Consider the following 23,491-nt stretch of genomic DNA (forward strand, 5'->3'; position numbering starts at 1 on the left):
ATGTAATACAAAGTGCTCTGTAAGACTGTCAAACTTCAACGGCATATTTTTAAAAGAATTTTTGCATTAAAATTTATACCAAGGCAGAATTAAATGTGATTTGGACAAATTAGATGTCAAAAATGCAAACAATTGACAAAATTATCATCGATAAGCAGAAATTCTTTAGAGGCTAACGCTCGTGAAGTTTGAATCATACTTTACAAAATATGTTGTAGAGTATATATACACATATATTTAACTGAATATTAATGAATATATATTATTTAATTATAAATTAAATGATAAATATATATTATTTAATTATAAATTATTAACAAAAATTATCTAGGAAGAAAAAATTTAAGATTATACAATTCTGAAATATATATATATAATTTGTTTTCGATTTCTTTATCCTATGGAAGAATATATAATGCAATAAAAATTTATAAATTAATTAATTACTTTGTAAAAATTTTAAAGGCGCTTTTAAGTCGTTATTATAGCAAAGCTCCTAGTTAATTACTATATCGATAATGTAAAATAAAAAGAAAAGATTGTATGCAAAGTCAATTATTACAAAAGACTCTCTGAAAAGATCGATAATGTAATATAATATTTCAAATTACTATATTTATATGAATATTTTAGATAATATAGTATTTAGATGATTAAGGTGCATATTTTATCTCATACTATTTAATTTAATTCTGGATATAAAGTGAAATGTTTAAAATTATCTAAAATATTATTGGAATTCATGAGAATGTAATAATTGGTTCCATAATCTGATATTTTATTTTCGTAAATTAGAAGTGTATATTTATTATATATATAACTTCTAGGTCATTAACTTTCTTTGTGGAGAATCTTTATCTTTTGTATATTTTATATATATATATGTCTGTTCGGTTTTTTTTTACTCCGATCGCGTTATCTTGAATATAAAATCATATTTTTGATCTGCAGGAGAGAAAAGATACTAGCTACTTCAATTAGCAGCACACATTTAAGCAGTGTACCGATATGATAATAAAACAATACACACAAGTGTACATACTTGCGATAGTTGCATATGATTAGATTATCAATTTGCAAACATGTCTTTGTTTTATTATCCCATCCGAGTATTGCTTAATATTTATTATATGGATATTTGTCTTTTTTAACGTAAATTCTTAAATATTCGGAAATTTCGCGCATCGCTTACCGCGCTTGGCTTTCGATTAGCTCAATTTCCATTTTCAGATAGTCAATATCAGAACCTTTAATTACAATATCAGTAAATTCTTAAGTTAACACAGATGCTTATTAAAGTCAATAAAGAGAAATATTTCATTTTTCGATGAAAATTTCGAGAAGCTTTGTACTTTATTATAGTTCTCGTTATCAAGAATCTCTTGTGCGCTACTTATGTGCCTTAAAAAAAGCGAAATTTTTAAGTGAAATTATGTCTTTTATCATATAATCATATCTCAGATAAGTCTAGCAAGTAAAATTATATAGCCAGCATTATTAGTCTCGTATCGAAATGTGAATACGACAGACGATGTGACAGGATGAGCACAAAAGTCAAATCGAAAACGTATGACATATTTTTTATTTGTACAATTTATTAGGATATACTCTAGAAACTCTAGATGGATCTTCTAAGTGGATAACACAACATAACACAATGACGATGCCGCATCGCTTTTCAATTAAACGAGTGCAGTTCTGTCGAGTGCGTTAAAGTGTTTGCTTCTCTATACCTTCCTTATTTACATTGTTTTATCTCCATTTGTTTAATCGATCTCGCATTAGATCAGTTTACAGAATTGAAGTAACATATTGCATACACGATAGCGCGCGATCAAACGAAAAAATCTTTTTTTCTAACGAGGAAATAAATATGTACAATATGAAATCGCGTCGATTTTCTGGTGAAGAGAAGCTTACAGAAAAATCTATAGAAGATTTTCACTCAAACAGCGATACTCAAACAGTAGTATCGCAAAGATATCATCCTAACAGTGTCGAATGCAAAAGCAAATTACTAACGTCGATAAATAAGCATGAAAATAATCATCCTGTTGCGTCTACGGTCGAAAGAGCAGAACAAACTGAAAAATATAAGAACAATAAGACAGTATCAAATATCAACAAGACGACACAAAATCATTCAGAGGTAAATTTCTTTTTTTTATTTCTATTTTTTTATTTTTTTATTTCTGACGATTAATATATTTAGCGATAAATGTGTGCATGTATAATAAATATATCGTCCCAAAAATTATATTTAGGATCTTACTTCCAAAACACTATTTTTTAATAGATATAAATTTTTATCATATGAACTTCCAACATGACAAATTTATGGTTAAATTGACTAACATCTAAAATTCATTATCTAAAATTGTTCCTTTTATAATCTAATAAATTTCTAATAAATTTCATTAATCTTGCAAATATTAACGGAAGCGTAGGAAGATGATATTCATATATGCAATAAAAAAACTCGTCAAATAATCAAAGAAGCAACCAAACCGATAGAGACAAAAAAATCGAAAAGAAGGAAACGAACATTTTCTTTACTCGATACATTAATCTCTGTGAGTATAGTCGGTCCTTTAACAATCAGCTTTTGGAGAGGAGTATGGACATGGATGGATCTTCATACGCAATTGTGAGTAACAAAAGAAATAGAAAAATCAATTTTTCAAAATCATTGCGATACGTGTAAGTAAATATAAAACTGGGATACTCTTCTCACAATATAATAAAAATAGTAATTGTTATTATATAATAAATAGAGCTAATCATTTTCAATTTCGATAATACTGTAAAATTATTAAAAATTGACGATTATGAATTATAGCGATATCATATTTTTTGATATACTATTATATATTTTCTATGTCCATGAATTTTTTTATCGGTTTGAATTTCAGTTGACTATTTTTTGCGTGCTATATATCTTACAGATCGCGGCCAATTTTAAATATTATTAATAATTAATAATATCTTATCTTATCAAAATAATCAATGAACGGAATGAACTTGGGAAATTAACGTGAATATTTCTTAATAACGTTCTCAAGATTAATTGGTGATATATTAAATAATTAATGACTTTTACTCATTTTGTTTAACGTGATATTAAAAGCGGTATATTGTACAGTCAAAATGTCGGCAAAATATTCTCGTCATAATGCATGTGTGTGATTCGTCTTTTGACATTTGCTGTTAACATCGTTCCCTTGCGTCGTGACTTGTTACACGCGTATGCAAAAGGGTTGTCTGTCAACAGATTTCCCGGCTGGTTTTGTTTCACGTTCGGCACTGCGTTACATATAATATTCGCAATTTTCAAGGATCGGTTTCACGATAATTATACGAACAAATGGGCTGAATTAAATTGGCGAAAGCGAATGCTTTATCGCGCATTACGAATTCTGTATACATACACTTTCGGAGTGGCATGCATTATGCATTGGCGGGGTGGTTGGATCATCATCGATAATTATCTATTTACGCACGTATGGTGAGTTGACATTCTCATTCTTTTTAATTAGACAATATTTTTTAATTCGTGTATGTTGAAGTAAAAAAAAAAGAAAGAAGAATGTTCGAAAAATCATATAGATCCATGGAAAGTTTTATCTTTGAATAAAGAAGCGTACATAAAAATATATGTCACATAACAGCAGACAATTTAATAATCGTTATCTTGTAATATCTCTTTCTATATAGGATAACAACGTCTTTGATGTGTTCACTGCTGACGTGCTTGGTGGTTCTACGTTGCATTCGGAACTTGTTAGCAACCCCATTTATAATCTTCATTGATATACCAAGTTACGTTTTTCAATTTCCTACGAGATATAAAGTGGTGAGTGAAAAATTCAATAGATTCAATTTCTTGTTTACTCGATAAGAATACTTTTATATCTACAATGTTTTGTGATAACACACTCATGATTGCAAAAAAAGCTATATGATTATGTATGATAAGACATTTGTGTAATTAGAAAACAGAGCACGTTTTATACACGATCAAATCAGAAAGAGCGCGCAGTTATTTAAATTATTAATTTAAAGATTTGTATATATAAGCACATACAAAAACTGTTTGAGTTTCATAACGCTATGCAATGATATATTAATACACAAATAGAATATTAATCAAATATGTTGCAAATTTTATATAAGAAATTTCATTATCTATGTTCTTTCATTGGGGATCATAAAACTACTGTAATGATACGTAAGCTTTATGAGAACCAAAAATTTCTCGCATAGCGATCCAAGAGTGTAATCAGCTTTTCCGCCCATATTCTCTCATATAATTTTGTTGTCGCGATCTCTCTTATATCGTCTTTGACAATCGTATGCACTTCGTGATACTAGCTTCTTTGATTACCGCCTGAAGAGCCGCTGACCCTGTGCTCAATTGCCAAATGGCGTTTAACGCGATTATACAATGCACGTGTCTAATTTGAAAGCTTGTAAATGGAACTATTACACATATAGCTTATTTTTTTGTACATATGATCGTATTTTCTCAATTATCAAGGATTATGCCGTCTATGATAGTGCATCTATAAGCCTCCTTCGAAATAACACGAAATTGTTTCGCATAATATAATAAAAGTTACTGCGAAATTACTCGTTTGTTTTCTTCCGTGTATCATATAAAACAGGGATTTTTTCAAAATATTATCGCGAGTTATCTAGAGTGAAACTGACTATGAGATTCAATCGTTTCTAGCAAAGCGTTATCAATTTTCTTGTCGTAGATATCGTGAAAATCAAAATACATTTAATGATAGCGCAGTAATTCTCGATCTATCCTATACATACGCTGTTTCATTTGAGATTAATTAGATAAAAATGTTTATGATGTATTATTCCTATAATTCTGTAAATTACCATCGTTAATATCTATATTATAGAAATTAATTAACTAATTAATTATACAATTATATTATATAATTTACATCATGTGCATAAATCAAATGTGTTATAAAAATTGTTAATTGAAAATATGAAAATTATACAAACGTAATGTAAAAAAATATGATATATATGATCGAGAGCTTTTGCAATTTTGCAAATAGAAAGATTTCAAAACAAAGTCGCGATTGTGTCGGTTTTCCTCAGAAGTTTACGAAATAATCACTGATTATTGCATTATAGTGAAAGATGGTGCTGTGATTGTACGGACGCTGATGAATGCATTTCTTATCTATAAAAGAAGCGTTATCCATTTTTGATCATATTTATCGAATCGCCGATTATAACAATCTGCGTCATGTATGACATTAAGTTATTTTATGTGCGGAATAGACATGATTATCTTTTTCTTCCAATCAGAAATTCCCGATCACGAATCTTTATCCGTATCTAACATTACTAAATATAGCAACAAACTGTATATATACAATGATTTTCATTATAATTTATAAACATACAATTTCTTTTTATATATTATTAATATAGATAAACGCAAATATTATTCGCGTCCAAATATTCGAAAATTATTATATTAAAATCTATATTTATGTACGCTACATGCATTACAAGTATGCGTTAAGAAACTCCAAAAATAATCTTAAGTGCTACGCGTTCACGTGGGATGAAATATTTAATTTCATATCTTTTTCCCAACTATTCACGATGACAGTAAATTTTATGCCCTTGACAAGACTTGTCAGGGTGAATTAATGAACGAAGGTGAGAAGATGTTGTAACCCAAGCTTGATTGGAGCACAAAAAAGGAGTAGATTAGCGACGACTTTGGCTAAAGCGTCAATGGTTAAATGAGTATACATCAATGGCTAAATGAGCACGAGACAGGAAACACTATTCAGAAAAAAATAGCGTCAAGGAGACTAGAAATTATGTCATTACGATGAAATTGTTTCTTTTTTTTTTTCAGATAAATTAATCCGCAAGAAATCTGGTAATTTCGAATTAACTTGATTTAATTTCAAGAATCCTTTTCTAAAAATTTGTCATATATATTTATGTATTTTTTTTCTATCTCAATCGCGTGGTAATCTATGCAATTTAACAGCGATGCGATACACAAGATGCAAAACATGATACGATACGTTATAACGAATGAGCGGGGACTCTTGCCAATCCTTTAACTGATACGATTATTTGTTTCTATTTTTCTATTCGACTCTTCTAAGTCATTTTAAATATCTGAGTTGCAGAATAAATTATTGAGAGAATATTAAATATTTTAACGAAGGTGTAATACACGTGTTTCTTATCTTTCAAATTCCGCGTATCGCATCACGATGATACTTGTTCTTTGAGCTGCAACTTAAATAAGGTGACAAGCGGAAGCTCTCGGAGTTCCTGAAGATACAGAATCGTCTTCGAAGCGCATTACAACGGCGGGAACGCGTTTGGCTTTCATCGCTACCGATCATTCTGATCCGTGATAGCATCGTGATAGCACTGCGATGAGAGGCGATTATAACGCATAAGAGGGGAAGGAGGAGATCAGAGAGAACGAGGGAGCAAAAGAGAGCGGTACCATGGGTACTCCGTGCCGGTGGTCCGCCGCGCGAGCGACGACGCTGCTCGCGATAATGCGATAGTGTTGGTCCGCACGTTTAGCGGCTAAGCACAGTTGATAAAAGATAGCAGTTGTACCGAAGACAAGTCAGTATTCACCCCGCTGCTGCCGATCGACGAATCTATTCGATTTCGTCGATCCTGAGCGCACGAACGGGGGTTGGATCTGACAGCGCAGCTTCCTCGCATCGTTTCGATGAAGGTCCTTGTGTATTGAAATTCAATATATTTTGTGCGGTTATATTTGTATAATTTAATCTGAGAAATACAAAAAAGTGTTTTTCATCGTGAATTCATCATTGGAAGAGACTTCGTTTTCAAGTATCATTGGAGAAATTTACGTTTTTTCTTTTCACGCAGAGCGCTAAAAAAGTTAGCTAAGAACGCAAAAGTGTATAAGATAAATATTTTCACCCCATCGAGAGCATACAATTGTGTAAGCATGAGTGTGTCACGATGACTATGACAAACTGATTTTGACAAATAAATCGAAATAAGAGTCGGACGTCGTCGGAGAATGTCAGGAAGAAAACGTCGAACGCATTTGGACACGTCGCCTCTCGTTTTTTTAAATTGATTACGCATTTTTTTTTCTTCTTAGTCTTTCTTACTTACATGACAGTTGATAATTTCGAAACAATGCAGAATGACCAGCGGTGCGACTACTAAATTCGATCCAGATTGGGTAAGAATGGTCGAATTGCGCGCGGCTAGTGCCGGGATGACCGGAGGCCTAGATAGGAGATCTTCAAATCATCTGCACTATGCCATCTTGACAATCCTGGATACGATATTCTCCGCGTTCATGATCGCCCCTGCGGTGGTCGGTTATTGGCGCGGCACCTGGGAGCTCAGCGACTTCTATGTCTATCCAAACGAGCCGGTGTTGAGCAGCTTCGCATCGATAGCGATCGGTTTCACCGGTATCTTCGTCTTCAACGTGCTGCAACACAATCTGGTCGACGTCCTCCATCCAGATAAACATCGACTATCCTATTATCTCGGCTCCCGGCTCTATACCAGCGTGTTCGGTCTATGTTGTGTGAACGCTTGGCGCGGCATCTTTAAGGCTCTGGACATCTACACGGAGCAGACACCCGGCACCATCGTCGCCACGACCGCCGTCAGTCTCCTCGCACTCGGCATCATGCGCGCCATTCGCAACGTGTCCGCACCACCGTTTTCGCTCGTTCTCGACTCGTGTCCGGGTTACTTCGAAGTACAAACTATGTTCCGCGTCAACGTAAGTACCCATCTCTCTTCTCTTTCGAGGTGCGCCGGGTCGTCCAATGTAAGATCGCAATCACAATCTTATAGCCTAATTATAAATAGATATTACGTATAGAAAATTGAATTAGGAAACAAGATTGCAAGATAACACAATGTTAATAAAAGAGGAAAATAAAAGAAAGAAAAAAGGAAAAAAAATTTTCAGAATAGGATTACAGATTACAGAAACTGTATTTTTTATGGAAGAAAGTAAGACTCTTAGTTTTGACATATAGCTTCTAAGATGTGTGTATAATGTGCTTTAATAAGTGAAACCAAAAGTTTATCTCCGCTTAAGAAAACAATTTATTTATAAAACTAATAGATAGAATCATTTAAAATTCATTAGTAGAAGAAGCTCATTTACCAAAATGAAAATACTGAATATCTATAGTGCAACGTTGTAGAGATTATTCGAGATTCCTGTCCAATATTGTTCTGAATATCTTACAATATATAACACAAATATTTTTTTTATATCAAATTTTTAATTACCGGAAGTGTATCATCTCTTTTCTTGCTTCTTTTTTCATCTGAGAATATATATCAAAAGCACTCTCTGGAAGCTCGAAATTTATATTTTCTGAAAAAATAATATATTTTGTGAAAAAATAATATCCGTGAATAAAAAATATATTTTCTGTAGATATATCCCGTAATGCTTTTCTTAACATGGCTAAAAACGGAACGAACGATTAGAACAGACAAAGTCACAAGGAAAATAAGATAAATTATGATAGAAATTTGCTAACGCAATAGTTATCTCTCTCTGCTGATTCTTCTTAATATAATAATAAGTGCTCGCTAATTCTTCTTAAGTTTATATAATGTATTACATAAAAATTGCATATAAAATATATACAAACAATATATAAATGTTTTTTTGCGTATTGACAGAAATTTGACAGCGAAAGAAGAATGTGAAAGAAAAGCGCGAAGAATAAATATTCGAAGAAATAATGTGCGTTAGAAGATAGAGCCACTTCGTGCATTACATTACACAAACATGATAATTTTCTCTTGATATATTATTGTTCTGCGATTGTGCTCACTAGTTGGTTCAATCATTGGGATAAAACGCGTCGTAAATCATAAATCGGATCCACGGATCGCATGTGCCTCGTCGCGTCCAAGCTCGCGTTATCGGTATAAGCACAGTTTCCGGCTAAGTCCCCCGATCGTCAACCACTATTGCGCTTGTATAGTCTACGTGCGTATTAGCGCAGTATGTGCAAGTGCACTAATTTACGCGCCACATCTTGTCGTTTGTGATCGCGCCTTCTTCTCTATCTGCACAGAGATGGTTTGTCTTATCTAGACAATTCCTCGAGCAATAATGTTTTTCCGTCAATCTGTATTAATTTATATTAATGTTATATAATGTTATATAATAAAAATATTAAAAATAATTAATTTATATAATAATTAAATAATTAAATAATTATATTAACTACGATTATATAAATATTGATTTTTATAAAAATTATATTGTGTGAGTCGAGCATTCCTAGAAGGTATATTAATAAGATTGTCAGCCACATTAAAAATTAATTTTATACGATTTGTGTCTTTCTTTTATCATCAAGCTTATCATATTTGATCCATTTTATGAACAGCTAGATATTTTTCGTGCACTGATAATATTTTTCTGTCAAAATATAATGAACATATAGATAATTTTTACATGCATAATTAATATCGATTCCTATCTCGACAGATATCACATACACGATACATTAATTTATATCTATTATCTTTCAAGAGCGCGAAATAAAATTTTTATTAATCGAAATATAGAATAGATATCATGGATATCTCTTGCGCAATATATTTTGATATATTATTATTTAATATTTTCTTTTTTTTTCTTTTTTTTTATTATATCCGAAAGCCACATGTAACGTTAATATTACGATTGCAGAATACAAGGGACTGGTCATTGTACTTACTGGATTGTGCCTTTAGCGTCGGTGTTGTTGGCACGTTGGTTGTTTTCGTCTGGAGAGGTGTTTGGATCCTCTTCGATATTTATCTATTTCCGGAAAATTCCAAATATTCTGCCGTTGGCTCACTGGTAAGCACAATTTCCTTGAATTGATAGCAAGAGCAAAATTATGAACGTTCAAATGATCAATGATTTTAACTATTTTGCATTGCATATCCGAATATCACATATTACTTTCCCTTTTTTTCCAAATAAAAATAAATCAAAGTTTTCTATTTTACTTATCTTTATCAGAGTCCTGTGTCATCATACATTAATCATTATATTATTTACTTATTTATTTATTTTTAATAGAACCAAACCTGGATGCTTCGCAAAAACAAAATTACAAGAATGTCGGAAATCATTGTGTACGATAGCTGACGATAAACCATATGAATGTAATAAAAAAAAAAAAGAAAAAAAATAATGACAATAATATTAAAAATAGAAAAACTAAAGAAAAGATAGCATAAAATGATAAAAATAACGATAATAATTGACAGTAGGAAAATGTAAATTATAAAATTAAAGTACATAAATATGCCTACATTCGATAAATTTGCTTCATAATAACAAAAATCTTATCTTAATGAAAATATACTATCATAATTGGCCAATTAAAGCATCGATTCGAGATTCATAAACGGAAAATTTTGGACGCACTATCTGATATCAGACGCGCAGATTAATCCGTAGACACTTTGCGCCACCGTCGCTAAACCCGAAACGATCCGTCAATATTAAGATGTGTATATCATGCGATAAAAAAATATAAAAATTCAGATAAAATAAATTTGATGATATTACATATATGTTCAAGTCACTTGAGCAAGAAAGCGGTTAGTTAATCATTCTTTAAGCATCAATTATAATGGTGGACCGCAACTATATAGCCATGATTGCCGATACTCAAGCCGATCGTCGAATCGAACACAGATCATAAGTAATGTTATTTTCTTAAATATATAGCATATCCGTTCGCGAAGATGATTATACGTGCATGAATTCTCGTTATCGTTCGACGATTACAATAAAGCAACGAGAAACTGTAAATTTTGCAGACATACGACGTACGTGCCTAGTGCCATGGCACTACACGCCGGTAGTTCGATTATATAATTGAATATTCGCCAATTGTATGATTGCCGAGGCACATGGCACAATTGTCGGTATATGCATATGAAATGTTTTACATTATCCCTGATTCGTCATTTGCCATATCGTCGATGTTGACCGACACGATTTATATGATTTTCGAATACAGATCGCGTTTAAATTTTATATGCAGCTGAAACTATTTTAGCAACAGAAAAATAAACCTTTTGTTTCTTTTTTTTTACTTTTTAGGATACAAGATATATTTAAAGGGAATAGAAATTTCAGAATATAAGCTCTCTAAAAACATTAACAAAAAAATTGATTCTCCTGTTGAAGAGGATAAAATTTTTTTGCATCTTTATATCTTCTGTTGCAAAGATTTGCTAAAAATTTTGCAACATCGAGAAATATATAATACAAGAAATATATATTACAGGCTATCGGCTATTTTATAGTCGCCGTGACGTTTTGTCTGCAACCGCTGATGCGATATGTCTGTGCGCGTCTTCAGGGTCTGGTTCTCTTAGTAGTCGCGGACGCTTTTCTCCTTCTGAGCTTCCTGGGAACCGTGAACGTCTGGCGCGGCATATGGAATGCGCTCGATCTGTGGCTGTTGCCGGATAATCCGGAATTATCCTGCTGGATCACCCACATCGGCTGTTTCGTTTTTCTCGTCCTCCTTAATTGTAGCAACACCATTCTTGTACGTGGCGTTTACATCGATGCCGCGGAAGATGCAGGGAAGTGCGTCGTGTTTCCGTGTCACTATCTTCGATTATTCTTTAAGGTTTGTATACAATATTTTCTCGCTAGAACAGATATGAAGTAACAAATATCGAAACGATTTAATTAATAATCTTTCATAATATTATCACTTATTTCGAACGCCAGATCGAACGCGAGAAGAAGCAAGCGAGACAGCAAAAGCTGCTGGTAGCTTCCCAAGATTTCGATGGCCGTACCGATGTAAATGAAAAGGACAGCGAGAATGGAACTCTCCTGCCAAATAATACCGCGGTGACGATTATACCCGTGAATGCGGACTCTCCTCTCACATAAATGATACGAGAAGTTGATCTGTCGTAGAAGAGACAATTCGAACGAAGGAGGATGGTTTGTCACGTACGAATTCAATCGTGCGAAAAAGTGACTCGTATTTGCCGAATATTTGTGCGAGACAGTGTTTCTTTCCAGATTGAACTTTCATCTCCTCACTTCGTGTGTCCATCCTCAAGACGTTCTCTCTTAAGGAAGCGCGATAATCCCTTTATCGTGATCCTAAACCGAACCGAGGAATCAAGAAGTAGTGAGTTATAAAGAAAATACCTTGACTAGTGACACGCGCAGAAAAAACGGTCGGAAGGCTGTGAAATGAACAATGTATTTGCAGTAAGACTCCTTATGACCATTATCAAGAGCAAATTTTGCAATGCAACATAGTAATATATGATGTGCAAATGCCATTGGAATGACGAAAATTAGAATCTTGAAAATAGAATTAAATGTCGTGCATTTCATCTTTAAAGATCGTTCGTATAGTTAACTATACCCAAGGAAAAACTAATGTGCAATATATATTAGATATATATATATATTATATATAAAGACTATTTATATATTTATTTAAAAATGTTGTGCATAAAGAGATTGATCCATATAGAGACACTTATTGAATAAATCAAGTATTAATGTTAATATCTATACGTGTCAACCACATATATTTGGTCACTTCTTCCAATCTAATTGTAATGGTCATTTAGCACCGCATATACTCGATGCATGAATTAAAATGTTAATCATGATTTGAATTGAAAATTGATTGTAATTTAATATTACGCAAGCGAACAAAAAAAAAGTGGCTTGCCGTTTTATCTTCATGAAATCAGATTTCTGCAGTAATAAGTATTGATATAACGCGTTGTATTTTAGAAAAAAATAGTCGCGATCTCTCCTCGATAATTTCGCGCGGATTATCCAAACTTGTGCACGCGTACAGATTTATCATTGAATTTAGCATCGAACGGGACCTTGAACGATGACGGTATAATAAATTGAACAGGATCATTATGAGTAGAACCCTCTCTCCCGTATCCTGTGATATATCCCGTACTTTTTGCTCTTGTGCTCGCTTTCGGGCAATTACTACGTCATAGCGTACTAATAACTAATTAGCCGAGATAATGACGGGACAATAGGCGACAGGCATGATGGATGGGAAGTGCTTAGTTCGACGATAAATGTGCTTGCTCCCCTGGCCTACATTTAATGTTTCTATTGTACAATGAACAACTCCCTTGTACGCGTCGATGAGAAAAGAGGAATTGTTTTTCTACATGTATCGCGGAATCAGTCGCATCTTCGGTTATTCATTCTTTTCATTGCAGCAGTCATTCCATTCATGCTATCTCTTGCAAATCAAGTATTTCTCATATAGTATGAGCTATCAATTTTGTCGATACTAAAAATACTTGTAAAGAAACATCCTCGCGTAATATATATCTCTCTATTACGTATCAAATCAAGATAACGAAAAATCCTTTGGTCTTGCGTTCAAATAACGTAACTGGATCCTCGAAAGGATCATGGACTATCGATCGATTCTCAATCGATCACGATTAAATCAATGTCAACGTGGTGGGGTGATCTATTTGAGGAAACGCGGCGACACGAACATCATGCAACAAGAATCAGTCAGCGAAGTAAGTCGTGGCGAAAGGTGAAACATCGTTATAAAAAGAAATAGAGATAGATAGCGAGTGTCTGACCAACGAGGCTGCAGCCTCGGGATATTCCGTATTTTTACTGTGCATTCAACTCCAATATTCGAAAATCTCATATTACACAAGACACAGAATTGTAGACGAACGCAAGATTCTGTTAAAGCTCGAACAGGATGGCGACGGATGATCCCCTTTGCCGGGAACCATTGGTATCCGTCGAATTCGAGGTTTTTGGAAAAGTACAGGGTGAGTATCGAACGTATGATCGAACTTGAATCAGGATGGATGCTGCTTTTTTCACTTGTTACGCTAAATAATTTAAATTCCAGTTATCTATCTGCAGTCGCAACACGATTCTGTACAGTTATTTATATGAATCATTTATCATTTTCACTTGTCGCTTGTTATATTTTCTCATTTCCAGGCATTGTCTTGTAACGTTAAGTTTCGTTAACATCTATTAAATCTTAGCGAATCTATTTTTTTTTGCCTGTTCTTGTAATAAGGCATTTTACATATTCGCGTTCGATTGAAATATATTCTTGGCATTTGCACTTTAATAAGTACATCTCCGTTTTAGCATCTTACGAGTCTAATATATGTATATATGAGCGTAAACGTGCGATTATACGTATTTGTTTACATAAGCATTTGGCATCTCTTTATCCCGTCTAACAGAGAATCTTGAAGTCTTTAACAATCCTTGCAGGCGTTTATTTTCCAAAGTACGTGAGGGACATATGTATGCAATTGGGAATTTGCGGTTGGGTGAAAAACAGTAAAACTGGCACAATCCTCGGGAAGATGCAAGGATCTCGGGCATTCGTCGATCAGATGTGAGTCTTAAAATTGCATCTGTAAATAAATTCTAACAGTTTTAAAATTATTAGTTGGAACATATAAATGCGAGATAAATGTGCGGTGTGTATTTCTGCGGTTCCTCAACCGTCCTTGACTAACAATTGCCGCGTAATGAGTAACGAGGTATGTCGAAAACTGACTTTAATAACGATTTAATGAAATAATGACAGCGCATTACCTGTTTCCTTCGTCGACTTCGCTGTTACGTTATCATGTTCAAGTATTGTTAACGTTGAAAGATGCCTGAACATGAACCATCTTACACGAAGAATGATTTCAAGTATTCTGAAAAATCTTGAAATAGAAGCTAATCGAACTAAATCTCAGTTCGCATAAACAAGTAATACATATCTTTTAATAGAAGAGCAAAATAGAATGCATTTGCCCTTGGCAAAAGAGTCGTTAAAAAGAGATATATAAAATACTTGTTATTTAGAGATGTGAGCCAGACCTACTGAACTGTTTCTTCGATCGCGATCGGGAAAAAGAAGTTAATTAATCATGCGCCATTTCAACTGATTACACGAAGATTCTATCTCGATATCATCGTAACGTAAAAATATCTGAACTCGGTCTGATTAGAGTCGCTAATTATAATTTCGGAGCGTGAAGAGAGCACCGTGTGTGGCAAATGCATTCGTACCGATAGAACGCACACTCACTTGGTGAACGTTCGTTGTTTGGTAACGATGTCAACGATGCAATTGGCAACACGACAAGTGTATGACCTTCTTAAACTTGAAATCAAGCACTGTTCGCGGTTTTCAGCCAATTGTATCTGCAGAAAAATATATCTTTTATAAAAAAAATAACAATATATAAAAATAAAAATATATTTGTAGTGTTAAAATATGTTCAGAAATATCAAATGATATTGTTTATTCACTGCACTTTATATCATTAGAAAGCAAGACAGCGTTTATAATCGCTCCTCTAACGCAATGCAATTTTAAATAAATATTCAATTTTCAGGGCACAGTGGTTAACATCAGTGGGCAGTCCGGGTAGCGAGATACATCATTGCGAATTTACGAATTGGGAAACCATCACAAAGCAGCAATATCAAGGTTTCGTAATTCGTTTTTAAAAATATAACGCATAATTGATGTATGATACTTAAAGAGTATATCTCAAATGCAAGCAATTGATTTGCATGTGACAAACAGAGTATACTTAAAATTCCATTGACATTGAGAACAATTATGCGACAATTTTATCCTTCAAAATACCTTATTTTAATAGATTACTAGTTTATATACATGATGGTAAGAAACGCGTAATATTTAATTCCTAATATATATTATATAGTTGTTTTTAAGAGATCTGTAATATTTAATGCATAATATATATATATATACACACACACATGCGCGCGCGCGTGTGTGTATATATATATACATTATGCATTAAATATTACAGATCTCTTAAAAACAATTTTTTAAAGATAATTATTCTAAAAAAAATATAAGTTCAAAAGAAATATTAGATTTAATTACAGATATACATGATAGAGTAATTAGAATAATTAATTATTGATTCTATACTGAATACTTGAAATATCGATAACTACGTTCTAATCTCCCCTCCCCCTTCCCCAAAAAAGCTAAATAAATTATTATATATATATATATATATATATATATATATATATATATACACACACATCTTTTAGAACAAGAACAATTAGTCCTGTGATAAAGCAATACTATATATATAATAAATATTATATGTACACATATATACACTCTTAATACAGAGTGCGATTCGAAGATTATATCAAGATCGTCGTATAATTCCGCTTGACTAAATTGTCCATAATGTCCCAGAGAAAAAATAACACTTTATATTACTTACTCTTATGACTTTGCAGTTTGATTATCACTCTTTTTACTATTGTACACGATAATGACGATCTTCCCATCGATAAATTGACAATGATTTTAACTATTATCGCGTTTGTATTCAATATATACAAATTATACATTTTGTGATAAAATTCTCGTATATGGCGGCTTCATGCTTCATAGTATCACAGGACATAGTTTACAAAAAAATTAGAAGCTAATTATTACCCTCGTAAATAAATGTTGCATCCAACATCAATTGCACAATATGATAATCACAGTGAGTTTTAGGTAAATGCACAGATATTCGCCGAATCAGTTCCACAGTGTCGATATTGGAACAATTCGTACAGACTATTTCAGGCACATTCTGGAAAAAGTTGTATGGTTAAAAAAGTGAAAAATATTCGATAAATACATACCAACAGATCACACTTACCAGATTTTCCAAATATCTTGTAAGCGCTGGACTCATTCGTGACATTTCTTCCAAGAGATTAGGTGTTTTTGAAAGATACGCCATCATTCTTCTTCCAGCTATAGGCAATAAGTTTGCAGCCAAACGTTCGATATCAGTTACTGCTACAGTTACCTAATTACATGTACGTTGTGAGTAGATATATAAGTATAGTAAAGACATATTAGTATACAGATATAAGATATTATAAAAGTAACTGCAATATATATATATATATATATATATATATATATATATATATATATATATATATATATATATATATGCATACCAATAATAAAATGGCTTATTATATATATTTACCTCTTCCGCCAAACGATCGAAACCGTTTATGTACAATTGACAGGCTTGGTGTATTCTCAATTCATCATTATTAATCTTCCAAATTGACGCCAACGCTTGACACTTGCTCATCCACGAAATAGCCTGTGACGAACTAATCGTCACACCGTCGGTGGTCTCGCGATGAATGAATTCCATCGACGCTGTAATTACTCTGCATAAAAATTCTGTACGCGTATTATCTCTCTTATCGTCTCGGTACCACGTGACTATCGCTTTATCCGTTATGTCTTGAAAGAAATAAGGTTGTACCTGCGCAAATATAATGAACAAGCGTTCATATGTATGTGTGTGTGTGTGTGTGTGTGTGTGTGTGTGTGTGTGTGTGTGTGTGTGTGTATTTGTGTGTGTGTGTGTGTATATATATATATATATATATATATTTGTATATATAGCTTGCGCAATTAACTACCGCGTGCGTTACTTACTACGGATTCGAATAAGTTATTCAGTGGTTTTAGCATTTTCAAATTAAGACACGCCATCATGTACAGAACATTTGCCACTTGTACATGTAACAAGATCAAATCATACCAAGCTGGTGTTTGGGAAATAGCTAATGTGGCAAATGGTTGTGGTCCACCGGTATGTCCATCCCATAATTCTTCCGATTTTATCGTTGCACCATCTCCTTGTTTAAGTATCTCGTCCTGCACAGTGTAAATTAATATTTCTTCATATAAAACGTTCCAAAAAAATTATTGGATGTCCTTTAATAGCAAAAAAAATCAATTACACCTGAAATTGAAGAATGTAATTTTGTTCACCTTTTGACTTCATAAAGTTTAATTTGTGAAAAGTTATTTTTTTCAACCATTATAATTCAAATTTCTCGACATTTTCACTAAGAAAAAATCGTGTCAAATTGACTAGAAAATATACTATTAAAAGAATATCTGGTATTTTTGGGACATATATATTAAAGTTAAAATCCGCTTAATAATTTATGATTTCTAGAGAGAGAGTCCCATTTCTCATTTAATAATTTTTATATAATTCTCTCTACATTCTATTCAATGTACTAACGTCAATAAATATATCCAAGAAAGTGACACAGTGCTGTAAAAACGTTGTAAGTTGAATGTCAGACAAACCAATGTCTTGCATGCACAATCTCTCCTTTGGCAACTTTCCGAGCTTATTCATCAGCTTTGCCGCTGCTTCCATTCTTTTCTTTATATGAAGCGTCCACATTAGACAGCAAACGCCTATCAAATAAACACACATATAGCATACATATAAATATACATATAAATATTCATCTTAAAAGTATTCCACTGAAAAAAAATATAAATATGCTGCTTACCATGTTTCATATTTTTCATGGGTATTTTTTGTAAAACAGTCAAAGCAGCTGTGAGCAGGTCTAATTGGGTAACATCTTTATTCCATGACATGGCAAATTCCCAGCATAAATTGGCCAGCAAGACACTGCTCGTTAAACTGTATGGAAAATGACGCTTAAGTAAAATCATTTTGTCTGGAAAAAAAGAAGAGAAATTGAAATTATATAAAACGTAAATAGTGATATTATTTTTCTCAAGTGTGTTTCTTGCCTAATATATATGCTTCTGCTGTCATATTGGTTTCTGCTTCATCTCCAATTTCCACTGATAATGAAAGAAATTTTGGTTGTTCTTGTTGAGGTACTTCAATGGCAGTTGCTTCATCCAGTGCATCAGTCAATTGTAAAGAATCTATTGATAATTGCAACTGATCGAATTCCACATCAGTTGTGTCGATTAATTGTACTGGATCAATACCTGTTGTACTGAGCCATTTTGCAACCAGTTCAGAGACAGAACCTGATACAAATGTATAAAAAGTATAAAGAAAGAACTATAAAGTAGGATATTATTAAATAACTGACAAGTAAAGTTTAAATTATTTACCTTTTCCTTTGGAAAGAATCAATGCCAAAGAAATATCATTTTTTATAAATGGTAAAGTGAAGAATTGTGTTGTTTCATCTGGTATAACTTGCTGACTAAAATTAAAGCAATGTTTTTATTAAAAACAGAGAAATTAGGACATATTAATTATGACATATTATTATGACACAACATTTAATTATTAGAATATATACCTTATAACAGCATTTAAAATGGTAATATCTTCAAGATTCCCAATTAACAATGTGAATTGACAAGTGTCGTTGCTAACATTTTCCCATTCGCTAATTGAACTGTACATTTCATCATCTGGTGTGATGTCGCTCGGTTTATTTTCCGTTTTATCTATGTTGGTTACATTATTTATATTTTTAATGTTTTCACTTTCATTGCCATTAGTCTCCAACAATTTCTGATTTTGTAATTTCTCTTTATATTTCTCCAGAACTATAGCAATTGCTCTGCATGCTAATGCAGCAGTAAGCGCATTAAAAGATTTTGTAGATTCTGTTAAAATGGTCCGTACGGTTTTCCACCAGAGAGAAACTTCATTATATTCAACACATATATCTTCCACATCTATTGAATTTAAGTTAATCAATTTCAATATATGTCATAAATAATACATAGAATTTTCTAGCCAAAACCTACCAGTTAACAAACAAATAACATGCAGAAGCTGTGTAAAGCGTTTCAGCTCAATTTCCAAAGATACAGTTTCCTCTTTATGTGTCCAATATATTAATGCTAGTTCCATGAAATTGAATGGTTGAATGTTACTATCTTTAGCAGCTTGTTGCCATTTCTCTTTTACATCATTCGAGTACATCCATCCTTGATATATTAGTTGCGCTAAAAATTGCATCATATTTAATGCAATAATAGCAAGTTATGGCCATTACAAAACATACTTACAGATGTCGTTCATTGTTTCCTTTTTTAGATCTTTTCGTAGCCCAATTAATTTTGATGTATCAAATTCAAAGCATGATAGAAAATTAAAAAACATTTTTGCATCCTCTTTAAATTTGACTTTAGTTTCTGTCGAAACATTATTATCCTTGAAGCTATTTATCATCTTGGCCAATTTAATAATACGGTGTACTTCTCGTTCCGAAGTCAATAATATCGAAGATAAATATTTAGGACTTGGTGCATTATCAGCTGTTACAATGTTATACTCAGGAGGAATGTCAAGTTGAGACTTAACATATTTATAAAATATAATTATTTGCTGTAATTGCATAGTCAACTGATGAAGCATCTTAGCAGTAGGTTCTAATTCTTTTTCTTCTTCTGTAATATTAATAAAACATTAATACATACAATATTACATTACATACTAGTATATATTATACACAAACACACATATATACACACACACCTGATTTTATCACAAAACAATTTATTGCAGCAAGCAAAGCATCTGGCAAAATATGTTTGCTATTCATTAAGACTTCTATCATCTGTACTTTAATTTCATTTGTCTTTAATTCCAGACAAGTGTTAGTAACTTCAGAAACTAATTTTTCTTCATCAAATTCTTCTTCTCTCAGATATGTTCTCAGTTTCCTAAGTAGATGAATGTCGCGCGCACGTTTTCCATTTTTACTATTAAGTGCGAAATGAAACGGAACACAAATCTCCTTTAATCCTCCAAGTGGATCCATAAACACACACGAGTATTGCGCTTTATTTTTTGACAAAATAGCATTATCATTTGCGCCCAGAAAACCATAGTTAATATACAGTAGTCTACGAGAATATATTAGATTAATTGTCTTGTATTAGATTACAGAGAAGACATAATGATATAACGATTGACTTACCGTCCATTTTTACTAGCGGTAAAGGTAGTGATTTTTGGACCCTGCTGTACGTTCCAAATATCTATCACACCTTTCTTCGGCGCATAAATAACTAGAAATAACGCCATGCGCAATAAGGTTTTTCGACCAGATTTATTGATATTCTTGTGGATTCCACGGTCTCTCTCTTCGGTAACTTCGATCCAACCACACTGAGCATCGCGATATCCTTTCCACATTCTAACAGCTACGCCTCTTTTGTTATTTATAAGTAATACTCTGCCCATAGCATCCGATATTACCGATAACATTTTATTTGGACTGCAGACAATGCAATCACCTTCTCTCATAATATCGCTTAAACCGAACCGACAGCTCATTGTCTCTACAGATTCGTGAATGTTACCCTTTGATGCTTCAGATGTCGTACTCTTCGAATTGCCACGAAACCATCTAAGAAGGAATTAATGTATTAATTACAATTAATCTTTTTGGGAAAGCTTATTTAACTTATTTGAAAATATTGTATAATATATACATGGTGTACTTACGGAACAGCAGTACCAATAGCATTAGCCAATTTACTAGCCATAGCAATGGCAACATCTGATAGAACTGGTGCATTACCACCCTCCAATGCATAATGGAATCCTACAAACGGCCGTTTTCCTGTTGCAACGACTAAATTATGTTGCGGTGCGCTAGATCTATACATTGCATTATATCCGCCGCAAATTGAAGCTGTCATGAAATGATCAAAACTATTTATCGATGTTGTGCCAATTACTTCCGAATCATTTGCAATATCTTGATTTTTAAACGCCCATTTTTTATATGACAAGTTTAAAACTGGTGGTAAATCATTGCAGTTAGCTTGAACTGTAAAAGAGAAAAAAATATTAAATTAAAATCTTAAACCAAATAAATGTAGCAGGTAATAGAGAATATATACCTCTAGCCAAGTGATTTCTATATGCACGTAAAGTTGAAAATAATGGAAATCCTTGTAATATACAGACACCGCTGTTATACAATATATAAATTTCTTCACTACAGCCAGCATCTCCAATGTGTCTCGGTAACGAGAATGATTGACATTTTATTCCTAGAACTGATTCATTGTGAATCTGTTCCTCAAAGAGCAATGCACCTGTCTAATATAAAAGAAATAAAGTAGTATGCCATAGTATAATAAACTAACAATAAAATAATAATAAAAATTAAGTTTTTACTTCTGTATAGAATCTAACAAAGCCTGTATTATACCCAACAGCTATACATGTCCAATCTGGACCACTAGCCTTTCCTAAAGATATTAGAGGTAAGCAAATCACTGATGTTATCCATTCACTGAAAAAAGTATCTCTGTTATAATTGAAATATTTTCATAGTATGTGACTTAAAAATATTACTCACTTCTGTTCCTTTATTATTTCTCCATGCCATGTTATATGGAATTTATTTTTTATTTCGTCTAATTCTTGCGAATCCCATCTTGCTATCAACAAATAAAAGAGTATATGTGTAATAGCATGTTCATAAAAAATATATATACATATATATAATTCTATATAATTTTAAAATTTGTATCAACTTTAAATGCATTATTAATTTTAGAAATGATATATGTATATTATTAATGAAAGAATGTGCATATGATAAAAACATAAATAATATAAGACACAAGATTTATACTTACAAACAAATATAATCATCTTTGTATTCCAAGCCATTGCAAACACATCCCCAACCGATGACAATGATATATGACAGTCTTGAAGAGGTAATTCATTGCTTGGTACATACTCAACTAAAATGCACAGATTTAAGAATATATATTAAAATATATAATAAATACATGGCATGATTCTATCAATGTTGTCAAGCAAAACTTACATTTGCTAATGGCACTGCCATAAAGTAATTTCTTAACATTATCTATATCTGGTATATTTGCTATTCCTTTAATTTGACAGGACATTGTGCGTAATTAATTATACACAATAGTAATCTTTTGTAATAATATTTAATCCTCGCATCTATTTGTTTACCATAATCTGTAATCTGCTTGATAATAAACGTAGTCTCTGTTATGATATACACAATCTGTCATACTGATTCCTTCTTATCCGATATCTATTCACTCTTTTCTAATTAAAATATTTACGAGTCTAAATTTAAATCGCAATTTTAGAACTCGCGTTATTTATCGACAAAATATATTTTGCTGCCTATCTTTTCTAGAGCGTGAAAGAAGCGTATTCGGACCGACATTCGTTATCTCGAATAATTTTTAGCCATCTTTAAAAAATCTGAAGGAGTGCGTTCAAAAATTTTACCTGTGGGATAAAGTCATAGACTAGTCTCTCTCTAGAAAAGGCATGTTATCAACATTTGTCTCTTTTCCGTGATGCTGATTGGTTCTCTCGCTGTTTCTGTCAGAGCCTAAATTGACTAATCACAGTTGAGTATTCTTCTCATACTTGACTGTAATTGGTCAATTTCTTAAGGCTTAGGGCTTAAAATCTCTATTGTAGACGCCGGATAAGTGAAAAACCTATCAATAGCGGGATTCTCTAATGCGGCGTCTACAATAGAGATTTTAAGCCCTAAGTCTTAAGAAATTGACCAATCACA

At 32.6% G+C, this 23,491-nt stretch overlaps 4 protein-coding genes across 10 annotated transcripts; 3 read left to right on the forward strand and 1 right to left on the reverse strand.

The window, feature by feature from the left end:
- Positions 1–838: 838 nt before the first annotated feature.
- LOC138935067 (uncharacterized) lies at positions 839–3,525 on the forward strand. Its single transcript, XM_070299385.1, has 3 exons — positions 839–2,149; positions 2,448–2,647; positions 3,272–3,525. The coding sequence occupies exons 1-3, from the start codon at positions 1,874–1,876 to the stop codon at positions 3,507–3,509; spliced, it is 714 nt and encodes a 237-aa protein (XP_070155486.1). The 5' UTR covers positions 839–1,873; the 3' UTR covers positions 3,510–3,525.
- On the reverse strand, positions 897–23,159 carry Rab3-gap (Rab3 GTPase activating protein). 6 transcript variants are annotated; one of them, XM_070299378.1, is made up of 27 exons: positions 22,751–23,159; positions 22,554–22,664; positions 22,271–22,352; positions 22,087–22,204; positions 21,807–22,008; positions 21,406–21,733; positions 20,876–21,307; positions 20,431–20,801; positions 19,962–20,342; positions 19,698–19,898; positions 19,241–19,625; positions 19,047–19,141; positions 18,711–18,959; positions 18,461–18,634; positions 18,181–18,362; positions 17,583–17,804; positions 17,116–17,406; positions 16,774–16,926; positions 16,563–16,704; positions 15,153–15,268; positions 14,669–14,775; positions 11,344–11,718; positions 9,774–9,912; positions 8,877–9,176; positions 8,320–8,407; positions 7,171–7,873; positions 897–2,084 (listed from the first exon to the last, which is right to left on the reverse strand). In XM_070299378.1, exons 1-20 carry the CDS (start codon positions 22,833–22,835, stop codon positions 15,255–15,257), a joined length of 4,218 nt encoding a protein of 1,405 aa, XP_070155479.1. In that variant the 5' UTR covers positions 22,836–23,159; the 3' UTR covers positions 897–2,084; positions 7,171–7,873; positions 8,320–8,407; positions 8,877–9,176; positions 9,774–9,912; positions 11,344–11,718; positions 14,669–14,775; positions 15,153–15,254. The 6 variants fall into 6 exon arrangements, with proteins under 6 accessions (XP_070155479.1, XP_070155478.1, XP_070155480.1 ...); XM_070299377.1 differs by lacking the exon at positions 897–2,084 and adding an exon at positions 3,045–3,836; XM_070299379.1 differs by lacking the exons at positions 897–2,084; positions 8,877–9,176 and adding an exon at positions 3,046–3,836.
- Positions 6,480–12,604, forward strand: LOC138935065 (uncharacterized). Of its 2 annotated transcripts, XM_070299383.1 has the most exons (4): positions 6,485–7,798; positions 9,746–9,898; positions 11,346–11,696; positions 11,801–12,604. In XM_070299383.1, the coding sequence occupies exons 1-4, from the start codon at positions 7,202–7,204 to the stop codon at positions 11,966–11,968; spliced, it is 1,269 nt and encodes a 422-aa protein (XP_070155484.1). In that variant the 5' UTR covers positions 6,485–7,201; the 3' UTR covers positions 11,969–12,604. The 2 variants fall into 2 exon arrangements, with proteins under 2 accessions (XP_070155485.1, XP_070155484.1); XM_070299384.1 differs by lacking the exon at positions 9,746–9,898 and having other exon boundaries at positions 6,480–7,798.
- LOC138935068 (acylphosphatase-2) lies at positions 12,679–16,154 on the forward strand. The gene is made up of 3 exons (XM_070299386.1): positions 12,679–13,875; positions 14,339–14,465; positions 15,463–16,154. The coding sequence occupies exons 1-3, from the start codon at positions 13,803–13,805 to the stop codon at positions 15,575–15,577; spliced, it is 315 nt and encodes a 104-aa protein (XP_070155487.1). The 5' UTR covers positions 12,679–13,802; the 3' UTR covers positions 15,578–16,154.
- Positions 23,160–23,491: the final 332 nt, after the last annotated feature.

The sequence above is a fragment of the Polyergus mexicanus genome, unplaced genomic scaffold, assembly GCF_030449975.1.
Source record: "Polyergus mexicanus isolate NDT 795.1 unplaced genomic scaffold, iyPolMexi1.0 SCAF_7, whole genome shotgun sequence".
Classification (NCBI taxonomy): Eukaryota; Metazoa; Arthropoda; class Insecta; order Hymenoptera; family Formicidae; genus Polyergus; species Polyergus mexicanus.